We start from the raw sequence: 23,319 nt of genomic DNA, 5'->3' as shown, positions 1-23,319 counted from the left end.
ATCTACAGTGAAATTAACAAAAGTACAAGTTCCATGAGGGAAATATTGTTATTTAGTAGCTTGAAATACAATTGCTTCTTAACATATATAGATGTGTGACTGTGAAATCAAAATGATATTTCCAATGTTTTTGAACCTAAAATTGTTTTATACAGATTTATTTCACAACAACCATAAAACCATATATTACATATTATTACATACAAGAATTTTTTTCAGAAGAGATTCTGGCAAACCGTCAGATGTCTCAGGAGGGGAAAGCGGTGCTCTACCTGCACTGTGTATAGTGCTGGCGGAGCGCTGCTGATGTCGACTGAGAAAATTGTCAGGCGGTGGAAGGAATACTTCGAGGACCTCCTTAATCCCACTGACACGTCTTCCGAGGAGGAAGCAGAGTCTGGGGATGAGGGGAATGACCCGCCAATTTCCGGGGGCGAGGTCACTGAGGCAGTTAAACAACTCCTTGGTGGCAGAGCCCCTGGTGTTGATGAGGTCCGCCCCGAGTTCCTGAAGGCTCTGGACGTTGTAGGGCTGTCCTGGTTGACACGCCTCTGCAATGTTGCGTGGAGATCAGGGGCAGTACCTGTGGACTGGCAGACCGGGGTGGTGGTCCCCATCTTTAAGAAAGGGGACCGGAGGGTGTGTTCCAACTACAGGGGGATCACACTCCTCAGCCTCCCTGGGAAAGTCTATGCCAGGGTGCTGGAAAGGAGAGTTCGTCCGTTAGTCGAACCTCGGATACAGGAGGAACAATGCGGTTTTCGTCCTGGTCGCGGAACACTGGACCAGCTCTTTATCCTCTCCAGGATACTTGAGGGTGCATGGGAGTTTGCCCAACCAGTCTACATGTGTTTTGTGGACTTGGAGAAGGCATTCGACCGTGTCCCTCGGGGTGTCCTGTGGGAGGTGTTGCGGGAATATGGGGTGTCTGGCCCATTGCTACGGGCCATTCGATCCCTATACAACCGTTGTGAGAGCTTGGTTCGCATTGCCGGCAATAAGTCGGACTCGTTCCCGGTGGGTGATGGGCTTCGCCAGGGCTGCCCTTTGTCTCCGGTTCTGTTCATAATTTTTATGGACAGGATTTCTAGGCGCAGCCAAGTGGCGGAAGGCTTTCGCTTTGGTGGCCTCAGAATCTCATCTCTGATTTTTGCAGATGATGTGGTTCTGTTGGCTTCATCGGGTGAAGGCCTCCAGCTCGCACTGGAACGGTTCGCAGCCGAGTGTGAAGCAGCGGGAATGAGGATCAGCACCTCCAAATCTGAGGCCATGGTTCTCAGCCGGAAAAGGGTGGAGTGCCCACTCCGGGTCGGGGATGAGTTCCTGCCCCAAGTGGAGGAGTTCAAGTATCTCTGGGTCTTGTTTGCGAGTGATGGGAGAAGGGAGCCGGAGATCGACAGACGGATTGGGGCTGCAGCTGCAGTAATGCGGACGCTGCACCGGTCCGTCGTGGTGAAGAGGGAGCTGAGTGTAAAAGCGAAGCTCTCAATTTACCGGTCGATCTACGTCCCTACCCTCACCTATGGCCACGAGCTGTGGGTAGTGACCGAAAGAACGAGATCGCGGATACAAGCGGCAGAAATGAGCTTCCTCCGAAGGGTGGCTGGCCTCTCCCTTAGAGATAGAGTTCGGCCATCCGGGAGGGGCTCAGAGTAGAGCAGCTGCTGCTCCACATCGAAAGGAGCCAGCTGAGGTGGTTCGGGCATCTGACAAGGATGCCCCCTGGGCGCCTCCTGGGTGAGGTGTTCCAGGCATGTCCCACTGGGAGGAGGCCCCGGGGCAGACCCAGGACACGCTGGAGAGATTATATCTCTCGGCTGGCCTGGGAACGCCTTGGTGTTCCCCCAGACAAGCTGGAGGAGGTGGCTGGGGAGAGGGAGGTCTGGGCCTCTTTGCTTAGGCTGCTGCCCCCGCGACCCGGCCCCGGACATAGCGGATGAAGATGGATGGATGGATGGAATTTTTTTCATTTTTTCATTTTATTGTTCCATGAAACAATCAGCTATATGTCAGAAAAGATTTCCAGTATTTCTGTTCAACTGTATGAGTGCATTGCATATAAATACATTTCTCAGTAAAACAATTACACACAATTTACAAGGTTATCTATCTATCTATCTATCTATCTATCTATCTATCTATCTATCTATCTAGATGGATAGATGGATAGAGCTATTGGCCTGATGAATATTAAAAAGTCCACCTATCAAATAATCTCCTTCTCGCTGAAACTCAGAATCTGGCACAGTGCATTGATCAAAGCCATGTAGAAAAGACCCCAGTGCACACAGATAAGCAAGAATATTCTTCATTCTTAAAGAGGTTTTTGCCAAATTACTGTGAACTATAACAGAATTTGACTGTCAGGCTTATGCCCGATATATAAGCAAATGCTTGCTCTTATCCGATGAAATACCATTTCCTCTTTTTCTACTTTAGTATACAAGTGGCTGCAGTATTTGCATAAACAAATGCTACCAAGACTTAGAACACAACTTATAAATAGCATAACTGCACCACTTATATTAAACCAGTATTCAAGAAGAACTTTTGGATAACTGCTTAAAGAAAATTAACTGTTGCTATTGAAGTATTTTGTCAAGCATGGAAAAACATATGAAGTCACTCTTTTTAATGTATTTAGATGCCATTATTACAGACATGTAAGCCATGTAATTTTACAGTGTTACAAAACGATGTGATGAGTTTAATGTTAACACGATGTCAAGAGAGAAATCACACAGATTTAATGTCATTTTTTTCATCACTAGTTGGCATTTAATGTAGAGAGATGTGAGAAATTATTCACATTAGAATTTTCACATCTTTAAATTTTAATGGTACACCAACAGCTTTACATGCACATAATTGTTTGGATTTTATAATTACAGTACAACTGTTTGTAATACACTATATTACCAAAAGTATTCAATTGTTAAAAAAATTCCAATAAACACACTCCTTAATCTTCTAAATGTTTTATTTCATTAAAGAAGGGTCTTAAGTGTAAATTCTGCCACAAAGTGGTGAGATGGCTCACCCCTCCTCTTCATATCTGGCACAATGACTGTAGAAAACATCTGGCAGAGGAAAGAGAGGACATACTACTTGTCATCCATCTCATCAGTTATCTGTGGTTTTCATATTAATAATGTGAAGGTGGTTGCTTGGCAGGCGGGAGTAGGACCTAAATGCAGGATTCAGAAACATGAGGGGTAGATTAAAGATGGATTTATTGAACTAAAAAAAAGGTCAAAATAAAATAAATAGCAAACCAGGAAAATCTAATCTCGGATACATTGGAGAAAACATATTGTGAAGGAGGACACAACTATGAGGGATGACACGAACAAAGGGAGACTCAGGCAATATATACACACTAGGTAATTAGGAAGATAGGAAACGCCAGGGAACACAACTGAACATCACACATGAGATATGACACCATCAAAATAAAACAGGAAGTAAAATGCACACACCATGACAAGGTGAATTAGTAATAAAATATAATTGACAACTACGTTAAGGTAAAACTTGATCAGTAGTGAATACTCTTTTTCCCAGATAGCAACAGACTCTGGGCAGCCCACCCCACTGGCCCTCAGGATCCACCTGCCTATGGACAGGGCACCATTAAACAGTGATCCCTTGTGAACCCACAACAGGTCTGGTCAGCGAAGGAGGCTTTTTGAAATTTTCATTTTAAAATTTACTGGCTGGGGTGGTACTTCTGTACTGTACACTGTACTGTAAACTGTCGTGTCAAATATGCTTCCTTTATGGAGTTACCTTTTCATTGAAAGTAATAATGAAGGTAACTGCTTTGTCCGAGTTTTTATTCAGAAATGTGAGATTGTGGCATTGTGAGATTGGTTTATAACAAATTAGCTACTGGCATATTGGGTGATATAAGGGCCTGTCTCACCTTTGCACACTGCCTGGTTAAAATAATGTCAAATAATGTAAATACAGTTTTAACTGTGCTTCAGCCAGCTGTGTATTTCAAATGTTGTGTGAACTGTCTGGGATAAAATATGAACGTCCACTGAAGGAGTTGTTTTGTAAAGTCAGATGGCGTCTTTCTTCAATGTCTACTGCGCATCTAGTGTGGTTGTCCGTCAGACCTTCGTGTACCAGCTATTTATAGTTCAAATGTGGTTGTTGTGGATGTCTTTTCAATGTCAAACTTACACTCATTTTAGAGATTGGAGGATATGTTTTCTATAGGCTACCATTTAATTTTTTCATCACTTTGTTTACACCTTTAAATGTGTCTCCAGTTGTCATCTGCGGCTGAAACAAATCAAATGAAGCAATTGGAAAATGATCTGGAACAGTACACCACCTTGTGAAATGGGACTAGATCACAGAGGTGGGACCAAGTCATTGTTTTGCAAGTCTCAAGTAAGTCTCAAGTCTTTATCCTCAAGTCTCAAGTCAAGTCTCAAGTAATGTCAGGCAAGTCAGAGTCGAGTCTCAAGTCACTGGTGTAAAAGTCCAAGTAAAGTCACAAGTCTGAAATTTTGAATTTCAAGTCCTTTCGAGTCTTTAAAAAAAAAACGAAAAAAATAATGTTGCAGTTATGCTAAATGTAAATATTAGACCATGTAATTTTTAAATCTGTGTTTTTCTCAACACATGACAAAATAGTGAACTTAGAAAATATACACAAATTGTGAAATTGCACCTCTTTAAAATGCAGCTCAATTAAACCTAGCTCCAAGAATAATTTTCACCGACAGTTCTGAGATAAGCTGCATGTTATTCTTGGATGCGGTTGTAGGACCGGCTTTAAAATCGCATGACAAAAATATCATACATAAGTAAATGATTTTTTTTTTTAAATATCATTTTAAAAAAAACTGCATCACCAACGTAGCCTGGAAAACATTTGCTAGTTAGATGAAGTCAGCTATCTCATCGTAGCATATTTATATGCATATTTATACGCTTCTTGGAGTGAGTGCATACACTCATGAAGTTTAGTAACTTCCGGTCACTGCAACAAGCCCAGGTACAGTTTACCGACGGATGGGTACGGGACCTTGAAATGCACCATGTAGAAAGTAAAGACCATCGTACGTATCATAAGTTTACCAGTCTCACAAATCGTCGTCATAAATACACATTCGTTAACCGTTTATTAATATAACCTTTGAGCTCAATGGTAATTAATTAGCAGTGGAAATAATTTCTGGTAGCATCACAGAAATGTAGCAGTGACAATAATATTGTATGCTGTAATCGTACTGGACAATTAGTGATACAAAACAACTGTTTTATCCTGTGAATAAAAGTATATGTTTTTGTCAATGTACCATAATAACAGAAGCGAAACACAATATTGTGTCAGGACAATTCACTATTTATGCACAATAAACAAAGGAGCATAGCGCGACAATTTCTGTTCAGCGCCAGACTTGCTTGTAACCTATATCACCAATTATGTTAAGAAAAATGACGCATTAACTACAACAGCAGACTGACCTTTGTGGAAATGCTTGGAGCAGACTAACCTGTGAGCTGGAGTGTTCTGGGACGTTATATTTGGTCTTTGAATGGCTGCAATCCAGGCCATCCGTCGCCTCTTTGTTACTTCGGAAACATGGCTCGAACAATTTATCTTCAACGACGTAATCCGATAAAAACGATCTCTTTACCCGTCGGCTTCCCGTGGCTGTCATGCGACCGGCTATTGCAGTTAATAATACAACAGCTTCTTGACATTTTTGTGTTTCTTTTTATCGCTGTATAACTGATTTTAATTGAAAGCCTGCGTGCGCTAGTACCGCTTGCCACGAGTTCCCAGAATCCTTTGCGGTTCTACCCGTGAATGACGTCACATTTTCAATCTCTATATAATATGCATGTTAAATTTTATATTTGGGGTAAAATATCAAGTCTTTTCAAGTAAACCGGTTCAAGTCCAATTCAAGTCCCAAGTCATTGGTGTAAAAGTCCAAGTCAAGTCAAAAGTCTTAGAACATTTTTTCAAGTCAAGTCTAAAGTCATAAAATTAATGACTCGAGTCTGACTCGAGTCCAAGTCATGTGACTCGAGTCCACACCTCTGCTGGATCATAACCGTTATGTGTAAAGGAAAGCAGAGTGATCAGCTGATGACGATGGCACAGGCTCTTGCTGCTAAAACAAAAGTGAACAGCTACACAGTGGATTTTGAGCAATGTCCCCACCTTCTTACCGTCATGGGCTGTGTGCAGTAGGCAGGACTAGAGGACCCAAAATTCAAACTCCAGGAGGCAAAAGGTAAACTCAAAAAACAGCTTTATTGCTGAACACCTGGAACCGACACTAACCGAACAGGAATTACAAATTAAACTAAACAGAGAGGCAGACTGGCAGGCAGGCGGAACACAGTGTGGAATGAGGGAGAATGCAACACTGGATGGAAGAAAACAAAGTTCTTAAATACCAGTTTTGGTCAAGTTACTTGAAAAAAGTAATTAGTTACTAATTACTTATTCAAAAAACTAATCCTGTTACTTCACTGATTACTTATTTTCAAAAGTAATTAGTTACTTTGTTATTTTTTAAAAACATGATACACAACCTGAATATGTAATAACACATAGACCTTTCAGCCCAATTCTATTTTTTCTGCATAATCCATCACATAAAATTGAACCAAATGGAAAAGTCTTTTTTTAATTTGTTTTATTAGTTTTAATCTTTTCATTTTATGCACATTGCATCAAGCAAAAATTTAATTATATGCAATAGTCTTTGACTTGAAGAAATTTGTTTAACATTTAAACTGATTTTCTGCAAAACTTTACACTCACTCTTTCAAATAGATGCAAGTAATACACTGCAAACAATAAAATCAAAGATTCAGCAGCTCCTAAATAAGATAAGATAAGATAAGATAACCTTTATTAGTCCCACACGTGGGAAATTTGTTTTGTCACAGCAGGAAGTGGACAGTGCAAAAGTTATGACGCAAAAATTAGAATACAATAAGAATAAATACAGTACACAGCTGTACAGAATAGAATAAAATAATATACTATATACAGTAGAATAAAATAGAATAAAAATATACAATAAGATAAAAATAGAATACGAATGCTATATACAACTGAGTAAAAATACAACGATGCCAGAAAAGATTATTGCACTTAGTGTTATTGCACATGTGTGGATGTGTGTTTTTGTTCAGTTAAAGTCTTTGTTGTGGAGTCTGACAGCAGTGGGGAGGAAAGACCTGCGAAATCTCTCCGTCCCACACCGTGGGTGCCGCAGTCTCCCACTGAAGGAGCTGATCAGTGCTGTCACAGTCTGCTGCATGGGGTGGGAGACGTTGTCCAACAGGGATGACAGCTTAGCCGCCATTCTCCTGTCACTCACCACCTCCACTGGGTCCAGAGGGCATCCTAGAACAGAGCTGGCCCTTCGGATCACCCTGTTCAGTCTCTTCCTGTCCCCAGCAGAGATGCTGCCGCCCCAGCAGACCACACCATAAAAGATAGCAGAAGCCACCACAGAGTCATAGAAGGTCTTCAGGAGTGGGCCCTCCACCCCAAACGACCTGAGTCTCCGCAGCAGGTACAACCTGCTCTGCCCTTTCCTGTAGAGGGCGTCTGAGTTATGAGTCCAGTCCAGTCTGTTGTTCAGATGAACACCAAGGTACCTGTAGCTGTCCACAGCCTCAATGTCCATACCCTGGATGTTCAGTGGTTGCAGTGGAGAATGCTTGTGCCTGAGGAAGTCTACCACCAGCTCCTTGGTTTTACTGGCATTGATCTGGAGGTAGTTCAGCTGGCACCAGTCCACAAAGTCTTGAGTCAGTCCTCTGTACTCCTTGTCGTCCCCATCAGTGATGAGGACGACATCACTAAATCTATTTTCACCTGTTTAGCAGGAGTGCAGCCAGTGGAGGTTTGCCCAGTGTTGCAGCGGTCATGTCAGTGGGGGGATCCGGCGGTTTCTCTGTGAATTTCACATTCCTGTGGCAGCATGCTCGGTGCTTGCTCAGATTTGAAGTTACATTTTTGCTATGGAAAGAAGTTTTCTTCGTCTGTACAGCGGACGCTAATGTTTTTGTCAGTTTTTACGGAATCAAACTCAAACTAAGATCAGTACTTCCACGCTTTAAATACTACATGGTCGTACTCTCCTTTTCTACGTAGCAGTCAGCTTTGCAGTTAATAAAAGGACAGGTAATGTTTAATCGCTCTGTTGCACACACAGCACGCTCAGCACGCTACCGGTGCCGCTCTGAGCTGGCAGCCAGCAGCTCCGACCTGACCGAGTCCTTTTTTCTCTCTGTAGTTATTTTTATTTAATTTAATAACTGTACAGTACTCTGTTTATAGTAACCATTGTCCTTAATGTAAATATGTAAGAAAAAAAATGTGTATGTTCCTGTTCTGTGTCCTGTGTACTGTTTGTTTGTATATGTGTCTTTCTGGCTGCTGTTACAACCAAATTTCCCCTTGTGGGACAATTAAAGGATTATTCCATTCTATTCTATTCTATTCTATTCTATTCTATTCTATTCTATTCTATTCTATTCTATTTATTTATTTCAATTCAAGTTGCCACAAGACAACTTACTAACGTGTACATAATAACCTAATACTCCTGTGTGCTATGGTTTTCTTTGCATCAGCCTGCGTCTCCCAATTAATTTGTGTTTCTCCTACAGCTCCACATCGCTCAGGCGGCAAAAAATGCGCGTGCTCTTGGCGAGCTCGTTCCCGGTTTGTCATTACACCGGCTTGGAACCAGCGCCCTCTGCCGTCAGGGGCGTGCACTGTTTAATGGTAGTCATGTGACTGATGCAAGCCAGATCCTTTTCAAATTTTTAATTAATAGTTAAATGTTATTGTCGAGGGGCAGAGGCAGGACTCCACACGCACACACACATATAAAAAAAAATGCCTCAAGAAAAGGCCTTAGAAAAGGCCTTATGCCATTTGACCTTAGAACTGAAGAAGCTTCTCGGATGAGAGGTGAAACGTCTTCAAGTAACTTAAAGAAGTCCAGACGCTTTTCTTTGCAAGCTCCTTTGACTCAAGAAAAGGGCACTTGGGGCACCCATCGGGAAAGAGGCAGGTGCTCAAGCCCCCCTCTGCATGTGCCTTTCAGTTAACGTTTAATTCCTGGTTATGTGCCACCCCAAAATATTCAGACATTTTTTCTACAATAGACAAACTCCAGTTCATTTGAAACATCTATCCTACACAACATCGGAGGGGTTACTTGAGAGCAGAGGGCTGAGCATTACAATTTGGAGGAGGAGTTTCCAAAACCCAGCCACACCATTGGCCCTGGGCCCCGAAGTGCTGCATACATCACAAGTGTTGAGCGAAGATAACGTCCAAGTACAAAAACCGAAAGTCAATGAGGCCAATCACCTCCCTTGGTCGTGTTAGTACCCCTATAGAATGACGAGTACGGTAAGAAGCAAGTGTTAAAAGTGTCTGTTTTATCGTCTTCTTTCGGGCCTGTCGACGCTTTTCTCTAAACCTTTCAAAGTTACCATGATATATAAAAGCCAGAAGGAGACCGCTGAACGAAACTTGTAGGGATGTTCGCTGTTGTCTGTCTTCAAGCAGGAATGTTTTTTACTGTTAATTACGCAGGCAGGGATGTCCTATGTAGACTGGCAGCCGTAAGCTGGTCAAAAAAAGTGTATGTAAGCCGGTGTTGCTTAATAGTTTGTCACCAGCCAGTGTTGGCAGGTCACAGCAGCCTGCAGAATAGAGCAGAGAGGAAATAATGACTTTTTACGGGGTTTCCTCGATAAACTTTGTATTCTTTATAGGGTATTTATTTTCTCTTAACTCACTTTTCAAAATAAAAACAAAGCCCAAAACGTATTTTTCCCTTATTGTAAAGAGAAACAGAAACTATAAATACCCACTGTATGTGATTTCGATTCCAGTCACGTGTGCTTTAGGCCAAAAGTGGTTTCGAAGGTATTTCGGGTGTCAAAAATTAAAAACAACCCCCTGCTTATAATGTGAGGCGAGCACAGTACAGCATAATAGCAGATTAACTGGATAACTATAGCGATGCACAATTACAAAATAATTGTTCAAAAGAACCCGCTTTGTGAATAGCAGTCATTCATCTTCTTTCTTTCGTTGTTCTTTCATTTTTGCTTTTATTGCTTCCGCTTTTGTAGCAAAGAAATTTTATTTTATATCTTCACCATTTTGTTCTGGCAAAAAAAAATACAGTTGGATCCTTAATTACAATGACCCTTTTTTGTAGTTTTCCCTATGTACACCATCACACTGGGTTATAAATCAGACGGACTCACAGTGACTAAACTACAGACCTCCAGGTTGTTTAAATTCAAGAGGTTTAACAGGGTAAAAAGCGATGAAGTAATGGAACAAACTAAAATCATTTGAAATATAAGGTAGTGCAGCCACTGAAGCCACCTTCGGTTGCTGCTTGTTTTGGGGTATTTTCCATTCAGCTTTGTCCTCATAAAACAAACAAACAAACTATGATCTATTGGGTGAGACCAGATTATTGACTTGGCCACTAAAGAAAATCTTATTTCGTGACCTAAGAAACTCTTGGGTTGGTTTTGCAGTAGGGATTGGATTGTTATCCGCATGCACTGTGAAGTGGTGTCCAATGAATTTTGCAGTATTTGACTGCATATGAACAGAAAGAGCAGCCCTGTACACTTCACAATTCATGTTGGTACTTCTAATCAGTAGTCACATCATTAATAAATACTGATAAACTGTTACCACTGGCAGCCATACATGCCGATGCCATACCGAGGCCTCCAATATGTTTGACAGATGATGTGGTATGCTTGATTTAGTCGACTTTAGAAATAATGCTGTGATAATGCACTTGAGCTGTCTTCTATTGTCAATTGTCAAATTAATTTGAACCTCTGAAAAAAAATACTGTGTATATAAATGGGTGTAATTCCTGAATAGATAATTAAATACTTTTGTTGAATTCCTTTAATTAAAGCTGAAAGTCTATAAAACGTGATGCTAATGAATCCAAACAATGGTGTCCTGTGCTGCTGCCCACACCTCTGGTCTGTTGTTTTCTATCCTGTTACAAGTGTCCAACATCTTAACTTTACGACTGTTAACATAAACCTTACTCCTTCCTCCAGTATAAAGATTCAGCCACTGCAAGCTTAAAGGATGAGGAAGAGTTCACGGATATATTGGAGGAGAGGAGGCGCACCACTGATCTTGGTTATGCCCTGAGAACCTTTAACCCGCAACCGTACAAAGGAGCCCCAACCCTTTCCACCTCTGACCTCAACAAAGCTGTACTGGAGTCCCAGTATCTGTGCTATATTATCAAAGAGGTGAGTCTTTTTTTTATTTAAGGCAATGAAGCTTTACACTATAGCGTTGCCAATATGGAGTGAGTCTTTTTGGCTCATATTCCCTCTTAGATTGCCATGGAGACGGGGTCATCTGTGGAGAAGGTGAAAGAAGATGCTTCTAGGATTTTGAAGGAAATGTCTCACAATCTGCAGCTGGGGTTTATCAGGCTAATGGGCTACACTCTAAACAAGGTGTTCAAGAGACTCTACAGGAGCATCTATGTCAACATGGAAGGACTCAACATGGTGGGGACTCAATACACTTTAATCAATTGTTTAACAGTTTGTTTCAACATATATAGTAGAATGAATATATATATATATATATATATATATATATATATATATATATATATATATATATATATATATATATATATGTATAGTAAACCATTTTTACTCCTCAGCCGTAAAAGGCTGATACAGTATTGTAGTCACCAGGCAAGCAGGCAGGTAGCGTGGACACCTAAGTTTGTGAGTTTGATAACTTGAAAACGAAGCAATGTAGGAGTTTCACATTAATACTGTAGGGGTATCTACTAAAAATCTCAGATGAGTGTGAATCTCATTGACCTTGACCTCAAGGTTGGAGGTCAGAGGTGTAATTTTCTGTACATCTTGTGAATCTGATAAATTGAGAATGACGACGTAGAACTTTGAAATTGAAACAACTGGTGCATCCTCAAGTGAAACTGGCCACCACCAGTATTTTCATATATTTTCATATATTTGCTGTAGGATTCGGAGGTTTGCCATTTAACATACTTTAGCTACACAGTATTTTATTAGATTTATTTTACTTTTTAGCACTTAGGATTTTTTTTGTTCCATCTTACTAATACTACAAATAGAACCTACTAGTGCAGTGTGTAATTTCACTGATTTCTGGAAAATTTTAATTTTTCTGTCACTGCAGCTGCAGCAGGCCATCCAGGAGAGTCCTGTGATCTTGATACCCAATCACAGGAGTTATGTGGACTTCTTGATTATATCCTACATCCTGTTCACCTATGACATCCCAGTACCTGTCATTGCTGCAGGAATTCGCAAGTATCTATTCATATTAAGACAACAAAATGTTTTTTTAAATCATACTACATTATATCCAGTTAATTATAGTGTAGCAACAAAAAAATATATTTTTAAATTTTTGTCTCTTCTGCTCCATTTTAAAGGTCTTGCAGATGTGGCGATTATTGGAGGGCTTCTGCGTCGCTCTGGAGCTTTTTATATCCGACGAGCAATCGGCTCTGACAAGCTGTACTGGGCGGTGCTTTTAGAATATGTACAAACAATTGTCAGGGTAAGACGATGACTTTTCAGCATATTCCTGAATGCATCTTTGGTAATAAACTTCAATCAAAGGAAGGGTTCCAACAGCATAATGTGTTTTCTGTAGACAGGATATGCTCCTTTGGAGTTTTATGTAGAAGGTTTCAGGAGTCGCACACTGAAGTCTCTAGTGCCAAAGCTTGGTAAGTGTCCAAATTTACCACCTTGTTTTTTTTAAGTGTGTCCCAGGATATCAAAGTGCGTGCATCTGATTCTTTTGGACTTTTTCTGTCTTGCTTTAATTTCATTGTGTAACTAGGCTAAATTATACTTTGCTGTAACTGACTGGTTCAAAAGTATGACTTGACTCTGCCTTGTGTAGTAAATGATGGACGAGACTTGCTTATCTTTTAGTGCTGCCATTTATTAATTGGGTAAGTACTAAGTATGTACTGGCCAGGCAGGTTGACTCATTGCAGGTGAGTTAAACACAGTGCACTCAGGCTCGTCCCTCATAATCTGGCAATGTTTTAATGCTGAAAACTAATATAACAAGTTCATTAATATAAATATTGTGTACCTGGATAAGAACAGAATATGTACTGGTCATATTCTGGTTATGTATTTGTAGTGTGCTGTGTTTGAGCTGCATGCAAAGGTAATAGCATATTATGGTAGCATAGTATCTTGCTAGCTAAGCTAGCCAGTGTACAGTACTATTATGTGACTGTTTTATCACCACACATTGGCAACAATTCACCTGAACTCTTCTTATTAACAGTCAGACAGTTTGCAGTGGCCATATTCTTATCACCAGAAGGCATAGCTTACATTTTCACTGCTATATAGATGACACACAACTTTATCTATCCATGAAGACAGATAACACACACCAATTAGTTAAACTGCAGAAATGCCTTAAAGACGTAAAACCCTGGATGGCCTCTAATTTTCTGCTTCTAAATTCAAATAAAACTGAGGTTATTGTACTCGGGCCCGAAAACCTTAGAAATATGGTATCTAACCAGATTCTTACTCTGGATGGCATTACCTTGGCCTCCAGTAACACTGTGAGAAACCTTGGAGTCATTTTGACCAGGATATATTCTTCAATGCACATATTAAACAAATATGTAGGACTGCTTTCTTTCATTTGCGCAGTATCTCTAAAATGAGAAATATCCTGTCTCAGAGTGATGCTGAAAAACTAGTTTGTGCATTTATGACTTCAAGGCTGGGCTAGTGTAATTCATTATTATCAGGATGTCTCAAAAACTCCCTAAAAAGCCTTCAGTTAATCCAAAATGCTGCAGCAAGAGTACCACAGGGACTAGAAAGAGAGAGCATATTTCTCCTGTATTGGCTTCCCTTCGTTGGCTCCCTGTTAAATCCAGAACTGAATTTAAAATCATGCTCCTCAGATACAACGTCTTAAATAATCAGTCCCCATCTTATTTTAATGACCTTATAGTACCATATCACCTTATTAGAGCACTTCGCTCTCACACTGCAGGCTTACTTGTTGTTCCTAGAGTATTTAAAAGTAGAATGAGAGGCAGAGCCTTCAGTTTTCAGGCCCCTCTTCTATGGAAGCAGCTTCCAGTTTCGATTTGGGAGGCAGACACTGTCTTCACTTTTAAGATTAGGCTTAAAACTTTCCTTTTTGCTAAAGCATATAGCTAGGCTGGATCAGGTGACCCTGAATCCTCCCTTAGTTATGCTGCAATTGGCATAGGCTGCTGCTTCCATGATGCATTGAGTATTTCTTCTCCAGTCACCTTTCTCACTCAACATATGTTAATAGACCTCTCTTGAATCACACTTGTTATTATCCCTGGCTCTCTTCCACAGCATGTCTTTTATTTAATCTTCCTTCTCTTACCCCAACCAGTCGTGGCAGATGGCCACCCCTCCCTGAGCCTGGTTCTGCTGGAGGTTTCTTCCTGTTAAAAGGGAGTTTTTCCTTCCCATTGTCGCCAAAGTGCTTGCTTACAGGGGGTCATATGATTGTTGCGTTTTTCTCTGTATGTATTATTATAGGGCCTACCTTACAATATAAAGTGCTTTGAGGTGACTGATGTTGTGATTTGGCGCTGTATAAATATAACCAAATTGAATTGAATTGGCAGCACGGTGGCACGGTGGTTAGCACTGTCCTGAGTTCAATTCCACCATCAGGCCGGGGTCTTTCTGTGTGGAGTTTGCATGTTCTCCCCGTGTTTGCGTGGGTTCTCTCCGGGTACTCCGGCTTCCTCCCACTGTCCAAAGACATGCAGTTTGTGGGGATAGGTTAATTGGATAATTCAAATTGCCACTAGGTGTGAATGTGCGAGTGAATGTGAGTGTGAATGGTTGTCTGTCCCTATGTGTTAGCCCTGCGACAGACTGGCGACCTGTCCAGGTTGTACCCCGCCTTTCGCCCTATGACAGCTGGGATAGGCTCCAGCGCCCCCCGCGACCCTGAAAAGGATAAGCGGAAGCGAATGGATGGATGGATGAATTGAATTGAATATCCTCCATAGTGGTTGCACAAATGCCAAAATCTAATGATCATGCGCAGTGCTGTGATATACAACCCACCTCAGGCTTGTCCCTCGTAATCTGGCAATGTTGTAACGCTGCCAGTGGTATTAATCCACTGCCTATGAGAAAAGGGCACCATTGAGTCAGTAAACATCACAATACACAAATAGATCGTGGTTAACATGGCAAGTGGAATCACATACAACATAAACACTGTTACAATTGCATATGAATGTGATGGACTTTCTCTGTTCTGCTTTTCTGAAAGCTCTTCTCCACGACCCTAATTACAGAGATCTTTATCTGGTTAATAATTTATGTTTAGGTCATATTGTCATGTTTTTCTATTATTTTAGTTCTCTTAAATTGAAGGGTTGTTCTAGGTTTAGGATATTTTAAGAGTTAAAAGTCAAACAAGTTTACTGGTCATTTTATGTATAATTTTAATATTTATTGTTCACCTTTTTTCTGTAGGTATGATGGACATGGTGCTGGAGCCATACTTTAAAGGTGAGGTGTTTGATATTACCCTGGTGCCCATCAGTATCAGCTATGACAGAGTGCTGGAGGAGTCATTGCTTGCACTTGAGTTGTTGGGTGTCCCCAGACCAAAAGAAAGCATCACCGTAAGTTTCAGCCTCATTTATGACTTGATAAAAAATTCCCATATAATCTTTGTTTCTAAAAGATATGAAACTACATGCCTCTTGCCCTCACTCTTTCCCTGCAGGGACTCTTTAAAGCTAGCGGAGTCCTGCAGGAAGATTATGGCTGCATGCATGTGAACTTTGGCCGCCCCCTGTCTGCCCGACAGCTGTGTGAAGGAAAGATAAATTGGAGCGAGTACAACCTCATACCAAGGTACAGATTTCCCTTTTTTTCTCTTTTTTTGCCAATATCACACATGGCTGTAGGTACAAATATGAATATTGAGTATCTACCAACCAAAGTCTAAATAGAAAAAGTCTATAGAGTCTTAAGTACTAAATAACTTAAATAACTGTAATTTATCATCTATATATTCTTTAATTGTAATCTCCATTAGTTGTATACAGGTAATTCAACTGAAGAATATAAAAACCTTTACATTTTAAAATTGTAATTTTATAAAGGTTTTACTTACAGTGAGTAATAAAAAATTAAACCAAAATAACTTGGTAAAATGCACCAAATTAACAAAAACATTAACAAGTTTAATAATAATATAACTTAAATTAATATTTGTGTCACTGTAAACCTTCAAAACTTCAAGACACAGCCTGTATATAACTTTAGAATCTGTCTCGTTTTCTATTCAGAAATCTTCCCCAGAGGCCAACTGCAGAGACCCAGGACTGTGTGAACTGGCTGGCCCATTTGATTGTACGAACCCAGGAGGAGGGCTCTTTGATCAGCCCTTGGTCTCTGATGGCCTGCCTGTTGCTCCAGACTCCATTCACAACTTTAACGGAAGAGGGTCTGCAGTGGCATCAGCTCACAGAAAAAACCCTCTGGCTCAGGAAGCTGGTGCTGGATTTCGGGGCCCGTCTGAACTGGCCTGGTGGGTGGGCCAGATAGATTTCAAAGATATCAATTTATTTGAATTATGCTGTGTAGAAAAGCCACAGCATCAAGCTTAGGGTTAAGATCAATATAGGCTTTGCTTATAATGGGCCTTTAATGAAGCTTGCTTTCCCTTCAGTAACCAGTAGGTGGCCTTAGGATACTGCAATGCTAGACAACCAGACAGTTAATGTAGAAAGGTTAGTAGTTTCCCTGTTGGTGCATGTGACAGCGTCTCACCTCAGGGCACCAATGGCTCTTTTTGACCTGGTCCTGTGTGGATCATAAAGATTAGGTGAATGCAAGTCGGCACAAGTGTCCAGAATCACTTAGGAGATGTTCAGTGGATTAATACACTTTAAGTAACTTATCCTAAGAGAATGCCACTGAACTGTCTCACTTCACAGGTGTCCTGTGTGTGAACATTGACACATGCAGGCACGTGTGCACACTTACACATGCACACACACTCGCACACATGACTTTGTGAAGGTCTTATGACCCTCAAACTTATGTGAAAGTTGCATTTTGCAGCACACATCCCAGACTCAGAAGTGATGTCATCCACCGTGGCTCTTCATCACTCCATTGTCCATCATAAAGAGGACCGTATCTACCTGGTTCAGGATGAAGACCCTGCGAGGCAAGATCCACTGAGCCCAGAGGAAGGTGTGATGAGGATGGCGGTAGTGGTGCTGATGCTGGTTTCCTACAGGAATCAGGCATTGCATGTCTTTGTGCGTCCAGGAATACTTGCTACAGCCATCCACATCACAAAAAACACACGGAAGGGTAAGAGTTAGGTGGGGTTACAGATTCTCAGTCTCATGAATGGGCATATCTTGTTTAGCTGTGACCCATTTTTCTGTTCACAGATGAGCTCTTCAGCTTTTTCTGCTTCCTGCAGGACGTCTTCTCCAATGAATTTATCTTTATCCCTGGCAGGGCAGTGCAGGTAACAGCCATGTTTGTTAGGATCAGCATTATTTTGTGCATGAATTGAGTCAAAGGCCAAGGTCACTGTAGCCTCTCATTTATCCCATTCTTGGGAAAAGCTGACCTAAGAAATTTTGTGCTTATGGTCCTTACGTTTTTTGCTACTGTCATATTCATACACACTTGTATGGTTAACCATGAGGCAGATTATTATCATGGGTATATATTTATTGTTATTCATCTTGCATATATCTGTCTCTCCATCATTTAGGACTTTGAGGAGGCATGTTCACTCCTGCAGAAATGTGGAGCAGTCCACATCAGTCAGCAGGAAGTGATCGTGTTGGAAACGGGGCTGGAAGTTTTATCCTTTCTGCAGAAGCTGCTGCAACCCTTCTTAGACTCATATCAGGTCCTTTTAACTTGAGTATCTCTCTCTGTGACTAAGTGTATTTAGTGAGGAGTGACTGTTGTGAACAACATATTATGCACACCGTTTTTTCTGAGCAGAACTGAATCCAGAATTATCCAATTTTAATTTGGAACTTTATTTGATTACACATACCACTTTTGTCATATAGTTTTATTAGCTTGACATGCTGCCACGTACACTAATTGTAACTGTTTTCAACCGCACATTTCTAATTTGTTTAAAGAATGAACTTGATGTATAGAGGAGTCTAATTCTACTTTAAGCAGCAATCACATAATCTTTTTTCATCATTAGAGATTTCAAAGAATAGAAATAACAAGTCCTAGATAGAGTGACAGAAGCCCTGAGGTGAAGATAAAGCCCTTCAGATAACAATCTTGCTTTCCAAATCACAAGCTGTGCATGAAACAGAAAGGAATGAAATCTTAGCAAAAAAAAACAAAAGTCATAATCTTTGGAAAGAAAAGAGCACACGTGCATTTGCTTCTTCTCAAATTCAGTAACTGTTTCACTTTTAATCCTGAAAGTTGTGGATCTTTTGAATGGTTTCCTCCTGCTGAACCAGAGCATCCAGCATAAACAACTACTTTGGTCCAAATATGTCTGCCGACACCACAGCTATGGCTATGAATGTCCCTGGAGGGTTCAGGATCCCAACGAAGAGGAAAACAGCGGTGACCAAAGCCATTTAATTAGTTTGATAATAAAGCAGGTTGCTGACAACTCTGTTGTTCCATTTTGCAAAATCTGAGCCAGGAAAGAAGTAGCTCCACGGTTGGAGCGGTGTCAGCTCCACTCTAGCCATCATTCCTGCACCGTTTAAATATAGGGGCAGCATGGTGGTGTGGTGATTAGCACTGTTGCCTTACAGCAAGAAGGTCCTGAGTTCGCTTCTACCCATGTTTGTGTGGGTTCTCTCCGCTTCCTCCCACAGTCCAAAGACATACAGTTAGTGGGGTTAGGGTAATTGTAAATTGCACATAGGTGCGAATGTTTGTCTGCCTCTATGTGTTAGCCCTGCAACAGACCGGCGATCTGTCCAGGGTGTACCCTGCCTATAGTACCTGGGGTAGGCTCCAGCCCCCTGTGACCCTGACAAGAATAAGTGAAAGCAGACAGATTTACTGATTTTATTTTGAAATATATGAACTGATTTTTTTATACTTTGAATGTACAGTATTTTCGTCCATGACTGTCTAAAGTCTAGAAACCATGGACACCAAATGTTGTACTTTCTCCCTTGAGTTGCTCTGCCAGGCGTTTACTACAGCTTCCTTCAGCTGCTTCTTGTTTATGAGGCTTTCAGTTTCTGAGTTGAGGTCAGATGACTGATTTTTACAGACCATTTCTTTGTTGATAAAACCCTTAGATTGCTTGTGCCGTCTCTTAGATGTTTTCTGCCAAAGTCTAATCTGGCCTTCCTCTTACATGTGTAATCAGTGGTCTACACCTAAACCCTCTGTATTTCCAGAGGGTTTACATTCTTGAAGACTTTCTGGATTCAACACTGACCATGATAAAACCTATCTTCCTGAGAGTGTTCTTGACTTGGTTAGATCCGTCACAATCTAGTTTAAGTTGTCTTCTGTGATCTTTCAGATGTTTTGATTGTGGATTTTATAGCTGGTGCAACCTTTCTGTTCACTAGTGATTTGACCACTCCTGAAGTTTTTTTTGCTATCTCTCTGATGGGTTTATGTGGGTTTTTCAGCCTAATGATGGTTCCCTCACTTGAGGAGAAAACCACAAAAAGTGTCAATGTCCAACAAATTATGGACCTTTTAGTGTAATCTAAGAAAGGTCATTAAACATGAATCACTTTTAAAAAATTTCTCACATATTTATGACTAACAATCATGGCATTGTTTCTAACAACATGAAAGGACATGCTGTACTCTCATCTTTTAAACTTATAAAATTTAAATATTTTCCCTAAGCCATTTTATGACCATAAAACAAAACTGTATTAAAAACTTGATTTATAGAATTTGAAAACTTTTTGTCTTTAGTAAGACAAATACAGTTTTGTCCACTTCATGGTTTGCCTGCATACAGCACAAATATATTAAGATCATCTTTAGAGAGGGGGTGCAGTTCATATCACAGAATCTGAAGAGATACTAAAGATGAGTCCTACTTATGTGCTTTAAAATTCACTGGAATGTTTTTTTTTATTGTCCAGCTGATGTTCAGGTACTTGTGTGAAAAGGAAGATCACGTGTTTACTGAGGAACAGTTCCTACCTGATGTCCGAAACCTGGCTACAAAACTCATCCTCTCAGGTACAACTGAGTGTGTGAAATGACCTCTGACCACTAGAGACCTCTCCCACCTGGTAACTAGGGATCAAGAACCGGTTATTGTAGAGAACTGGTTCCCATTAGCCCAAATCCTTGGAATCGTTAGTCAGCCTGCTTATCAGTCCCTTTTTTTGATTCTTGCACTCTCGTTACAATCAGCTGATTTTAATTTGTGTGTCAAATTGGAAAAATAGTGGCACAGTCTCCAGCGTGGATATGGACATCACTTTTATTTTTATTGCAAAAAAGAATGAGAGCTTGATGGTAAAGTGGAGACTGATCCAGAACAGAAACATCTGCATTATACTGTTAATACAACTTAGGCTCTTTGCAAGCACCTGCACAGACAGCATGCTAATGCTAAGCTAGCCAAGAACCAAGAGTTGCGTTAAAGCTGAGTAAATGCTGACCCCAGCCCAGCACCATGATAAAGTGAGCCTTCATTTGCGGTGAAGCCGCTGCTTAACTTCAACAGGTAACAAACTGATGAGCAGTCAGGCTGCTACCTCCGTTTCTACCTGTTCATGTTTCTAGAGTAGAGTCACTGTGACGATCACTTTAAAATGTCTTTGTGCTGGTTTTTTATCTTTGATTTGTGTTGTCAGCTTTGTGTTCATAGCTAAATACTTAGAGAAAGATCACTTTTGTAATGAGTAGAATAACAAATGTCTTTCTCCTGGGTGTAATTAAGTAATGTACTTTTTTACTTTACTTTTTTTGAGTAATGATCCCAACACTGATCACAACTAAGATGGGAAATTTGTAATTACTTTGCATGAATGTAATGTCATTGATATGCTGCTTAGAGATGGTCACGACTCTCAAAGTGGAGCCAGTGAGAATCGATAATGGAATCGCAAAATTCTTATAAATTCCCATCCCTACTGGTAACTTACAAACTTACAGTTTGTGGGGTGTTTGTTTGTTTGTTTTTTTTGCAGGTGACCTTCGCACCTTTGAAGTCCTGTCTTCTGACACACAGAAAAATGTTCTTTCTGCACTGCGGAGACTGGAGGCGGTGACGAAGTTGAGGGTGTGAGTAATGAAATTAAACCTACATCCCTGTTTGGTTTAAGTTCATTTTCTTTGCTGGTTGAGGAGCTGTCCATAATGCTGATGCCAAAGTTACAGATGCACTCCTCTCATCTCAGGTCCCAGCAGAAGGAATACAAAGTGAACAAAGCAGCTGTCAGCAGAACTGGTGACATACTCTGTAAGTTTATTTGTGATATTCCAGTAACGATAAAGTTTTTTTTGTGCGTCTTGAGAATTATTATTTATTTTACCTTGCTGTCTTTAAATATACTGATTATAAAATGTCTTTACTGTGGTTGAGTTTGCTATTCTGTTTAGTACGGTAGACTAAGGGATCCATTTTTCCTGTTCTCTCACTGTAGCTGGGAAAGTCCCTCTTGAGAGCCTCCACACTACACCTGACGCAAGGCTTCAGTGTCAAGTGGAATAAATTCATCCTCAGTATCAGCTCACAGCCCCCTCCCCAATGAACTTACCCGTCTATTCGCTACTTCTACCTCATTGTCATCCCTGTGGTCTCTTTATCTTTACACAGTCAAATCGGTACAAATACAGTCTGTGCTCACAGGCAAAATACTTGATCCTTGATGCCGGCCAGACTTAATCTACTGAATGGTGGCTAACACTCTGTCCTTTATAGACCTGAGAGGACTGAGATGAAGCTAAACGCCCTGCAGGATAAATACTGGTAATATAAAGGTGGCCTATTACTGATTTTGTTTCACTTTAACCAAAATCAGTAGGTGAATACTAACATTTAGGTTAAGATAACTGTACTTTCCATTGCTGATCTTGTGGGGTTTTTTTTTAATATATTGCCATAGATGTATTGTTTACTTCCATAGATGACTAACTGAGAAAATTAATAAGAGAGCACTTTAATTAAACTTGGTTTCCAATAAGATTTGGCATAAAACACTTGGTTGTATGTAAAAGAATGTTGCAATAAGGCTCTAAACACCATAAAAAGCAAAGATCTCAGGTTTTGTTTGAGACATTGTTTTTCTTAACATTTCCATAAAGGTGAAACAAATGTAACAAAATGCGCCATAGTTGTTTTTCCCCACCAATTCCCCTCAACAGTGAATGAAAACCAGAAGTCTGAGTTGAATCTCCTGCCCTCCCTGCAAACCAATCAACACTGTGCTGTACTTCTAACCCCTCAGCAGTTAGAAGAAGGACCCTTACTGTAGACACGATCTGCATGTCTAATGTTTAGTGAGGTGAGAGTCACTTTTCCCAGGCTGCCACTGATGACATCCTAAACCTGCAGGAGATAGAGGATGTTCAAGAAGCTGTGCTACTGTCCCTGTCCAAAAAGATGATCCTACAGCTACTTCATGTAAACAAAATTGATTTTGATAGAGGAGGATTAGTTGGCATGTGAAAACTGATATTTTCCAAAACCTGGACTAACAGATGATGCGGCATTTTATGTAAAGAAAAATAGGGGCCATAAAGGTCTGGGGCTAGCAGCTGTTCATTTACCTACATCTTAAAATCTGTGTGTGGGAAACACTTTTTCTTTGTTATAAAACTGCAAAACATGAATTCTGGACAACCTGACAGTTTTCCTAACCGGGTGTACTCTGCCTCTTGCCCTATGGTAGTTGGAACAGGCTCCAGTTTCACCCCCAGAAACTCTGAATTGGATAAGTGGAAGAGAAAGGATGGATGGAACTATAGATAGACAAAATAAAATAAAGAGTCAAATAAATAAGAACATTAAGTGCCATAAAAAATACAGTAAAACAATAAAATAAACAGGTAGTTTTACAATAAGTAAATAATAATAATTAATTAACTTTTCAACAGAAGCCCATTTAAACGACAATGTTTTTAACTGCTTTGTCAAAGAGTCCTTAGAGTCAACTAAATGTAGTGGCAGTGGTTGCCTGAACCACAGCCTTGGCATCACTGACTGAAAGGCTCTGC

The 23,319-nt window shown here is 40.5% G+C and overlaps 1 protein-coding gene across 1 annotated transcript; it reads left to right on the top strand.

Moving 5' to 3' along the window:
• The first annotated feature begins 9,369 nt into the window (after positions 1–9,369).
• LOC146610463 (dihydroxyacetone phosphate acyltransferase-like) lies at positions 9,370–21,814 on the top strand. The gene is made up of 16 exons (XM_085344388.1): positions 9,370–9,421; positions 11,122–11,322; positions 11,413–11,589; positions 12,260–12,389; positions 12,519–12,646; positions 12,743–12,818; positions 15,613–15,764; positions 15,869–15,999; positions 16,437–16,678; positions 17,215–17,472; positions 17,556–17,635; positions 17,888–18,028; positions 20,232–20,331; positions 21,291–21,384; positions 21,501–21,562; positions 21,747–21,814. Exons 1-16 carry the CDS (start codon positions 9,410–9,412, stop codon positions 21,812–21,814), a joined length of 2,052 nt encoding a protein of 683 aa, XP_085200514.1. The 5' UTR covers positions 9,370–9,409.
• The last annotated feature ends 1,505 nt before the right edge of the window (positions 21,815–23,319 follow it).

This window comes from Diplotaxodon limnothrissa, linkage group LG20 (assembly GCF_057381915.1).
Source record: "Diplotaxodon limnothrissa isolate DT_005_m linkage group LG20, D_limnothrissa_male_GT1.1, whole genome shotgun sequence".
NCBI classification, from domain to species: Eukaryota; Metazoa; Chordata; class Actinopteri; order Cichliformes; family Cichlidae; genus Diplotaxodon; species Diplotaxodon limnothrissa.
This window is presented reverse-complemented; position numbering and strand designations above follow the sequence as displayed.

Excerpts from the sequence above, each read along its gene's own strand:
- LOC146610463 (XM_085344388.1), top strand. Across the intron at positions 11,590-12,259 it reads ACATGGAAGGACTCAACATG|CTGCAGCAGGCCATCCAGGA; the intron begins GTGGGGACTCAA and ends CTGTCACTGCAG. Across the intron at positions 17,636-17,887 it reads TCCCTGGCAGGGCAGTGCAG|GACTTTGAGGAGGCATGTTC; the intron begins GTAACAGCCATG and ends TCCATCATTTAG.